This window comes from Lepisma saccharinum, chromosome 10 (assembly GCF_977018435.1).
Source record: "Lepisma saccharinum chromosome 10, izLepSacc3.1, whole genome shotgun sequence".
NCBI lineage: Eukaryota > Metazoa > Arthropoda > Insecta > Zygentoma > Lepismatidae > Lepisma > Lepisma saccharinum.
Window position 1 is genome coordinate 3,069,999 of NC_139238.1, and position 10,174 is coordinate 3,080,172.

The 10,174-nt window shown below is 34.7% G+C and overlaps 1 protein-coding gene and 1 long non-coding RNA gene across 4 annotated transcripts in view; one reads left to right on the forward strand and one right to left on the reverse strand.

Moving 5' to 3' along the window:
• The window catches only part of LOC145993732 (uncharacterized), a 56,212-nt gene extending 48,084 nt beyond the window's left edge, over positions 1 to 8,128 (forward strand). Inside the window, exons 4-6 of one of the 3 annotated variants that reach the window (XR_014442287.1) lie at positions 4,914 to 5,030; positions 7,141 to 7,223; positions 7,786 to 8,121. Coding sequence is in view for 1 of the 3 variants with exons in the window: in XM_083129477.1 (XP_082985603.1) it covers positions 4,914 to 5,002 (89 nt within the window). In the remaining 2 variants the exon portion in view is untranslated. Of the gene's footprint in view, positions 1 to 4,913; positions 5,031 to 7,140; positions 7,224 to 7,785 lie in introns of all 3 variants that reach the window. The other 2 variants (XM_083129477.1, XM_083129476.1) reach the window with 2 other exon arrangements.
• Positions 8,129 to 8,133: 5 nt separating this feature from the next.
• LOC145993733 (uncharacterized) overlaps positions 8,134 to 10,174 on the reverse strand; it is a 16,272-nt gene continuing 14,231 nt past the window's right edge. Inside the window, exon 4 of the long non-coding RNA XR_014442288.1 lies at positions 8,134 to 8,459. This is a non-coding gene — a long non-coding RNA (uncharacterized LOC145993733). The remainder of the gene's footprint in view (positions 8,460 to 10,174) is intronic.

The following is a 10,174-nucleotide window of genomic DNA, read 5'->3' on the forward strand; positions in this document are numbered from 1 at the left end:
TTGGGAATGTTGGTTTGATGCTGATAGTAATTTTACGTATTTTTTGCGTGTAGAATGAAATTGTGGTGAAAATGGTCCCAAGTTCCTTTTATTTTATTACGATTTCATCATACTACAAATGCAACTTTTACGTGGTTCGATTTCGATTTAGTATGTCTGTTAACACATACTGCAGAGTTTTAGCGATTACTTAAGATTTTGTCAATATATGCTTTTGTGGTTCGGTTAGGAAGGTCAGGTTTGGTTGTCTTAGAATTAAAATAAGGACCCTGAATGGACTCTACTAAGGTTCCGATTTATTTCTACATTCATTCCCACTAGTTTACGATATTTACTATCGCTTGTCAACCGGAGAATACCTTGTCCGTGGGAAGTGTATATGATTGCGTAAGGTCATTTTGAAGTTTTCTTTTCAACATAAATAACTTTTTTTCAAATCCAAACAGTGCTTATTATTTTAAGGAAGGTTCAAATTTTGTGTCACAATGATTGCCAAAATTCTATGATAATTAGTCTTCCTGCTAGGAAAATTTGAAAAAAAATCATAAAACATTCGGAACTGTTGCGGTCAGGGGCGTGATGCTGATCACATCACCCCCATTCACGACCGGATCAAGAAAGTGTGGGGCGTTACCCCCACACCCCCTATACGCCTTCATGGCGTGGTGCTATGCACAGGGGAACACTTTACCTTTACCTTTTTACCTTTTACTGTTGCCTTTTAATAGACAGATTTCTATGTTTTCCGTAATATAAAATTGGTTCCAGCATGTGGAAAACTCAAGTAATGGAGATATTTGATTCCAAAGTATGGCCCACGTATATATTTTTTTTAGGTGTATGGTGGGTTACCAGCCCCATTCAGATTCTGAATTTCCGAAATATGTACTATTTTCAATAAATTTAAAAATATAATCATTACAATGAGCTATTAGGATAGCTGGGGAATGCTTGTAGCATTAAAAATTATGACTAAGACTCAGAAGTTGATGACCTAAAAATGTCAAAAGATGATATAGAATAACATAAAAATGAAAAGAATTACCCCAAATTATTTTTCCCTCTGATAGTGAGCTTATTTTTTTCATAAATTACAAGAGTAGTTGAATAATTTGATAGAGCCGGTTGTTTGTTTTTTTAAACTATTGAAGCAATTAAGTGCTAATGTAGTTTGTTTATTTTTACTTCAAGGTTACATAAAATACACTACAAAGCTTTTCTCTATAAATCATTCATCTTCTTTCAGAATGGGCCTTCTGTGGTACTGTAGTCGGCCAGCATCTGAAAATACAGCTGTGTTACCAGAGTATTATTTCATTTAATATTGTGACTAATTTTGCTTTAAAACCACAGATTAAAGCAATAATAGTGTCCACCAAAAGAACCTCAAAGTATTTTTAGCCATTGCCAAACATTTCAGTTAAGATTGATAGTAAATGCATTTAAAATTCACAAAACAACAGGGAAGGAGAAAAACGAACATCAAAAATAAAGAAAAATGCAACAAAAACTGTTAAAAAATACTGAAAAATAACCTAATAGCCAAAAAAGGCCGGGGGAAAAAAGTGTTTGCTGGTTCTAACTGAAGGGAAACTGGCTGATATCAAGTTTAGCATTGTTTTTAAGGCTCAGAAAAAAAATATCCTTCATCAACTTCGGGACCCTAATTATAAGCATTGAAAAAGTTGGAGGGAAGGAGGAAGCTTACGTAAATTTTCCTTGCTGAGGGATCATATCGTTCTATATATCCGGTTTATAATAAGAGAAAAAAATCAGGTTCATTTTTCGAATGTGATGTGCAGTTTACCACCGCGAAAATAGGTTTTTCATAGTTTGAAGTTCGTTACGATGCACTTAATGCATTGTTTTATTTTCACACATATTTCATACGTTCAATATCACTGTCCTCTCTATATTCTTACAGTTTTTGGAAAAAGGCTGAAGTATCTTTGCAACTGGGGGGTCTAGTTGAACTGGCTTCTTTTCGCTTTCCTGTTACCACTTTCAACAAGAAAAACTTCGTATCTAATGGATTGCTTGTTCAAAACACTGTATTTACACACAATTTACAAAATGTGACAAAACACCAATAGAAATGTTCATCATTCCTCCCTTGCAGGGTTTCTCGATTTTTGCTGAATTTGTTTCCACTTAGAAATTGTCATTGGGGAAATTATAGACATGACATTATGCATGAATTGGTTTCTTCAAACTGGTAGCCAATTTTAACGTGAGCTACTTGGAGAAGAGGAGGTGTGCTTGATCCCCATGAAGGAGGTCGTAGGTTCGATTCTCCATCTAGGCAGGATTTCTTTCAGAAGTATATAGTTGGGTGTGAAGTTTATCCACCATGCTAAGAAGTTATCATTGGTCTCTGTATTTCACGAGGTGAACGGAAATAGTAACAGAAAGTTATTTTGATGATAGGAGGAAATGACATGCAACGTGGTGTGTGCAGAATCCAGTTACCTAGAGCTAAGTCTGTGGTGGTGGTTTTCAATATTGCGAATTTAGTGGAAAGTTTGTTAGATCTGATACTTGTACTTTCTGTTGAAATATGACAAATATTTTGGAAACAAAGCAGTGGAGAATTATCGATCATTCTCAGATTTTGAATTTTTTGTTTGTCACTCACTATGTAATTATTAGTTGGTTTTTTAATCACATCGCCTCCATTGCAATAGCAATTTACTTATGTTAATTGGCATTTTACTATTACTTTTAGACGCATCGAAAAATGGAGGTGAGTGGATTAACAGTCATTACGAAGAAACTGACATAAAATTAACAATCTTAGCATTTTGAACTCTAAAATCGCTCGTTACAGTTAATGCACTACATTACTGCTTAACATAATTGTATGTGTGTGTGTTAATATATCCAAATAATCAATGTTTTAGGTGTCACTGAACAGCATAAACAATACATAAGTTAACTGATGTTACATTTTGCATCCTGAATACATAAATGTGATATGTGTGTTAACACAACTTATGGAGAATAGCTAAAAGAAAAAGCTTTAACTTTAAAATCTTGGTAGCCAGCAAAATCTAATGGGAAAAATGCGCAATGAAAGATGTCCCTCATAGTGCCCATCGCCTTCATTTTTAAATGTTTTAATATCGACAGTCTCTGTTCAACGAACCAAAAAAAAAAAAAAAAAAAGGAGAAGGTGGTATTTGAACCCTTGACCTTTCATGTATGATGAGAACAAGGATACCAGCATCTAACCAACTGCTGTACGTTAACTTACTGAAAGCATTCACTTTGCTATGCACCAAGTACATTTTCTCGACAAGTCGTGAAACATATTATTTTTTGAGAACTGTTTGATTATGCAAGGTATTGTAAATAAAATCGCATTAAAGTCCTCATAAATTTGCTTCTTTCTGCACAAACTTGATGGCAATTTCCTACAGGTGGAGAAGAACTCTATTCAGTGTTTCAAACCCCTCGGATTTCAAGTCAAGCAAGCAGAATTGTAAAAATTCCTCAAAGTTCTTTATAGAGTTTATTATTTCTGTTTAAATGTGTATTATAATAGTGGGTTATAGTTTCTAAGTTCATGGAATGTGTGAAATTGAAAACGTCTCACTGCACAATTTTTCATCTAGTGGAGGGACCAACTCGAAGTTGGCTACTCTTAGCTAGCGCCGAAGTGTAATGTTGCTAAGTTTATGAATTTGGGACATTTCTTTCGGGGAGGTCAAATAAGTCGCGAAGAGTATAGTTTATTTACACATACTTCTCCTACTCCGTGTATACAACTTTACGTTACAATCCATTAACAACTGATCACGGTTGCCTTTTGCCCCATAACAAGAGAAATGCAATTAACAGGCTAACCTGCTCTTGCAGTTTGTCACGCAACGTCCTCTCATTCAGTAATATACATCTCTTATTATCATCTCATTCAATAATGTAAATCTTATCTGAACTAAGAAAGTGCTAACCCACGGGTGCAGTTTATTATGCAGAGGACCCCCTATACATACGGCGCTCACTCTCTATGCATCCATCTAGCTCAGTAAAAAACTGTCTCAATCCATCGGGCCTTGTATCTGAGAGCTGGCAACTGTCGTGAGTATCTGAGCACGTGTAACAAGTAGGAACCCGGTATATGTACCTCCCCGACAAACTGGCCTGCCCCCAACCACTGGGGCATGTCAGACACATCAAACATCGTGAGAGATGTCGAATGGGTTAACTAACAACATATGTATGCACTATTGACATGCCTATGCAGAAAGCTGGATGTCCAACCTAAAAAAAATTACATCAAAAGTGCAGATAGTTATTGAGTTTCCCTTGCAGATAAAAAAATTGTCTTCTGCTGTGTAGGCCATTAGGTTCCTGTTTTTTCAACTACAAATTGCATAAAGCAGCATGATTGAATATGGTGTAGGCATCTATTTGTTTTTGTGGGAGGCGGTGGGAGCAACTACATAGTTACTTAGTGTTGCTGTTTTAGCTTTCTAAAGGAACGTTTTTTTTTCCAGTTCAAATATGTAACCTTGCTCCATTTCCTTACCAGCTGAGATAATTTGAACAGTCATTGTTTAACTGTACAGCTTTAAGTTTCATTTGGAGGAGATTTGTTGTCACAGGAACTGTTTTTATCTTTATTTGGTCCTCTTGGTCTAAGTTAAGTCCAGTTATGCTCAGATAGGCTAATCAGGACTGGATGTATGGTTTCAAGTGCACTGTGCTTCATTACAACTATGCCATCGGGAAGACTCTTGTTGCAAATAACAGGATTTCCTTGATCCCGTGCCTAAAACTAACAAAAACAATTGTCTGGTTGATATTAAAGGTACATTTTTTAAAAATTGCAAATAAATCCATTCAAATATTTAACATTACCTGGTCGTTAAGACAGTAATCTACATGTACTAAGTATTTCTTACCAACAGGTGTTGGATTGGATACATGGAAAAAGCAGTGGAAGAAGATATGGAAGTGTGGAATCAACACATGGAGATGTTATGCCCACATCCTGTGATGCATCCTCTGCAAGGGAACTAAATTAGGTAAGTCATCTTAATGTTCATTTGAAATCAGGGCTGTGATGAAGCCAATACTGTATGTGAGCATCAGGTTGAATTGCATGTATAAAAGACTGAAAAGTATATTAACATTTCAGCGACATTCCCTGTAGTTAGGATGAAAAGTAGAAACACTCTAAACTTTGGCAGGAACTCAGGATGAAATATCTTCATTGTGGAGTCATTTGGATCCCTACAGGGGAACAATACAAGACATATTGTTTGGTACACTATATTTCAGTCATCCAATTCAGGATGGCATTCATTATGCAGGATGCTGTTTCTCACAGGTTACTATGGGAATCATTTTAATCCTTTCCCGAGCCTGATCCAAAATCATGAAACATCATAAGAAATTTGCAGGGAAATATCAAAAACAACACTAATATTGGAAATGATAGGAATTTAAATGTGCAGTCTCTCATTTCTGCTTTTGATGCTTTGGTCAGGCTTTCTTGTATGAAATGTAGCCAGGTTGCTGCTGTGTGAAGTTCATCTTTGATGATGTTCATGTGCAATTCATAATGCAGAATCTGGTTTGTTTTGAGAGACATTTTCCAGCCTGTACACATGTTCGTTAGACAGGAAATGTTTATGTATATGCGAATAACCACATCCATAAGAACACCCTCTTGTTAATATTTATAGTGTAGAAACATTTGTATGGCACATTGAGTTTACATCAGAATCTAAAAATGACTTTTTTCATGTTGGAGATATTACCCACAGAATAAGGTAATTTGAATTACATATAATCCAGTAGATACACTAGCTATTGGGATGTTTTTACACGATTCAGGAATAAGAAGCAGCTTATATACCCCATTGAGGAGCGGAAGGAACAGATGTTAGTGGGAGGGAGTGATTTTTATAGACAATTCGGTAGTGATATTACAGGCAGTGACTTTGTTTACACTATTGAGGAGAGGGAGTGATTATTATAGACATAGTTCAGTAGAGATATGGGAGGGGCTTAATATACACAATTGAGGAGAGATAGTGATTTCTATAGACACAATTCAGTAGATGTTAGTGGGAGGGACTTTTTAAAATCAACCTCTCATCAATGGTGTATATAGACACAATTGAGTGAAGATATTATAGGGAGTGACTTTGGGAGAATTTTTCTATACACCATTGAGGAGAGGGAGTGGTTTTATAGACATAATTGAGTAGAGATATTACAAGCACTGATTTTATATACACTATTGTGATGAGGGTGTGATTTTTATAGACATAATTCAGTATATATGTTAGTGGGAGGGAATTTTAAGCACCATAGAGGAAAGGCAGTGACACTAGCTATTGGAATGATTTTACACGATTCAGGAGAGGGATGGACTTTACATACAGCATTGAGGAGAAGGAGTGATTTTTTTGTCCTCATGATAGGTACAACTATGAGAGAAAAGAATGCAGGTACTGTCCACTCACCATCACAGATTTTGCTGAAAAAAATAATATTCAAAAATATATTCTATTCTTTTTCAGCTGATTTCTTAGTGTTACAAGCTCATAAAAAAAGATAGTATTTGGTGAAAAAGTTATGGAAGAAAAATAATGCCATTTTCAAAGCACTTCCAAAAGCTTATTAAGGAATTCTTTTCAAATTTCTAATTTTTTTTTAAAAAAAGTGAAGAACGAGTTTTCCTGGGATAATAGAATACGGAAGCTGGACTAACTACTTGCAATGCTATTTCTGCATTAATTGAGTTTTTACTGTAAAATATGTTACACTAGCAACCCTGTTTGTGATTGTTGGTTGCACATGTGTGTGTAGTGGTGAGAAAATACTTAAAATAGGGTAATTCCATAACATTTTGACCAAATTTTTTAAAGATATTATTAAATATCTTTCAAGTGTTCAGCTTTTTAATTTGTTGCATGCAGTAATTTCATGTTTTTAGACTATGAAAATTGCATATGTAATGATCCAAAATTAATATGGTTTTGGAAGTGCTTTGTACAAGCTTTTAAAGGAATTTTGGAGCAAATGCTCCACCCTGTATTTTAATTATTTTTTTTAACATCAATATGGCAAATTTCAGGTTGAAAAGTGAGTGTTGTACATGTAATAATTCTTTGTTACCAACAGGTGTTGGATTGGATACATGGAAAAGGCAGTGGAACAGAGGAATCAACAAGTGCAGATGTTACACTGCAAGGGAACTAACTGGGGTAAGTCATGTTTAATATAGGTTCATTCCATTTATTTCAAATAAGGGCCGTGGAGAAGCCAATGCTGTATGTGAACAGGTGGTTAATGGGGTGTTTGTACAAAAATATGTATACAAACTGTGAAAATCTATTTTGCAATAATCAGAAATACAAAACCACTGAAAAATGAAACCATTTTTGAGAATTTTGTCATGAACATTATAGAATTTCTGACAGTTTGTAGATTGCAATTTAGCAAAGCTGCCAAAATGTTCAATTAGAACTCTATATATTACAAAAGATTTCATGAAATTCAGCACGCAAAGAAATTTAAAAAAACTATAGCCTTTCACATTAGTTATACCTTTTGATCTGTTCAAAATGTTAATATAATTATGAATGTTGCACGTGTCCTTATTGGATTTCTTGTGGAAAAAATGTATAGTTTGTAAAAATCTGCCAGTTTTTGTGCCCTTTCCTCTCTACCTTAGTGTCTTTGTATTGTGTATTTAAAAATATCACACAATATAAACATTTCTTCCTTAGCTGATTCACTTTCAACTTGCAAATTTCTTTATTGCAGATATGGTCACCAGTCAATAATTACCAGCAGAAGAGAAGCCAGACTTTTTTCTCCACCAAGAGCATGATGCTCATCTTCAGAAAAGCAAAATGCCAAACCACCAACTTTACTTTGTACTTCCCACCACTTCATTTAATGTCAACAAAGAATGGTGAAAGTTGTTTTGTAACCTTCTTAATTCTTACATTATTAGTATGTTAAAATACTAATGCATTGGGCAACTATGTACTTGAAATTAAACTTCACCCACTTACTTCCAAATACATAGTTGCCAATGACATGGATTCTTACACAATATACTCTCACATGTGTAATATTTTGATTATATTAATCAATACACATCTTAAATCTTTTAAATGTTTTATTTTCATATCCTTGTACCGGAGACTCTTTTTATTAATTTTGAAATGCATGTTTTTTTTGGACTTAAGAAAATTTTTCGTGGACCCTCCTATATATACTTATTAAAAAAAAAGACAGTTGAGTAGAGGGGTACGGGCTTTGAAACACACACAATTTTGTATTCATATATTATTTTCTAAAATAAAAAATATAATTCCTCATTTACACACAGTAGGTTGTTTTCACCCACCAAATCTTTGTGCTTTGCCTTCTTCTTGTTCTTATATTCATTGTAATGCATCTGTCAATTCCATTTACCACTCCTCACTAACCTACAAGAAACAAAACAGCTTATTAAAAGAATTTCTAAATACTGCAGTACTCTAGAAAACTTCAACAATGTATCTCTTCTATTTAAACTTATACATTTTCACTCTTCATTTCTTCGATACTGGCATTTAAATGTCCTTCCACACCCTCTCAATAAAAAAAAAAAATACTTTGTAGCACCTTTCAACAATTACACAACCATTAACTTTTTACACATACAATGGTGCCTCATATTATATCACATGAGTTCTTGAAAATGCATTTCTTTCAAAACAGTCAACACTTCAATTACATGCGCAATTCGGGAACATGTCATCATTCCCTATCACCAAACCCCCACATCATGATAACTGTTATCCTTTCCCCCTCTGACAATGCCATCATTTACAGAATACAAAACGTAATGCACTTTCTATTAACTCACATGGCAAACCAGCAGGTAATTAAGTTCCAAACACCCCAATGGGAACAAAATGTAGTATACAAATATGACTTTCCATTTCACAGTTGACCCCTCCAGGGGGTATGAGTGGGGAATCAAGTATTTTATCAGGTTTTCCATTAACTTCCTACCAAACTATATTTTTTCTCTAACAGACACACTAATTTCCATGTTATTTCACTGGATCCAAGCAAAATGCAATGTCAAGTGTTATAATTAAAGTGACTGTGTTCAGAGTGGTACAGCACGGGCTGTAATGAGAGTAGCAGTCTGAAACTTCGTAGATATGCTAATGAAGCAATGCGCTCGCGAATTATGGAAAAAAAAAAATAGTTCCAATTCTCGCCACCAGGGTAAAAAATGGCGCTGTAAGCAGTCACAACGTGGAATTTTCCGTAACTCTGACGTCAAAGTCGTTGACATTGCCTAACCATTGTGTGAGCTCCCTGGTTGTTGTTGGTGACACTTGTTGCTTTTTCCTTTAGTAATGTTCATGTAATTCGAATAGTGAAATTGTAGCGATATTTTATTACAAAGAGTATTGTTTTCTGCGATTTATATTGTTTTTCCTGTAACTATACCAAGTTTTGACTGCTTACAGCGCCAATTTTTTACCCTGGTGGCGAGAATTGGAATTTTTTTTTTTTTGCATAATTCGCGAGCGCGTTGCTTCATTAGCATATCTACGAAGTTTCAGACTGCTACTATCATTACAGCCTGTGCTGTACCACTCTGAACACCGTCACTTTAATTATAACCACCTGGTATAATATATAATCTCAACTTTTAGATTCAACTCGTTTTGGTCAATATGAGGTAACGTATGTCACCTAATTTCTGACGTTGCAAAGTAAGGTTAAACTACATTCCATACTTAGAATAATAAAGTCTTTTCTTTTCCTCTTTTAAATTTTGGTTAAATAAAGGCTCAGAAAATATAGTAACATAAGGTTTTAATACTTGACTTACCATAAATTGAAAATCTGCGAAATTTCTGTCTGATAGGTGTGCACCATCTGTTTGACAAGTGGTTATATTGCTCATGGAACAATATGAAGGGTACATGAATCAAATTAGATACTAAATTAACTAGTATATGTGCCCAATTATACACTATGAAAGAGTAGCAGTTTGATGCCAATGAAATCTTAGAACAGTTGTAGGAAGGTAACACTGCTACAAAGCAATTTTTTTCGTTCAGAACATTGAGGGGGTCTGGACTCTAACTGCCAGTATCAAAGAAGGTTTACTAATATATATATATAATATATATAT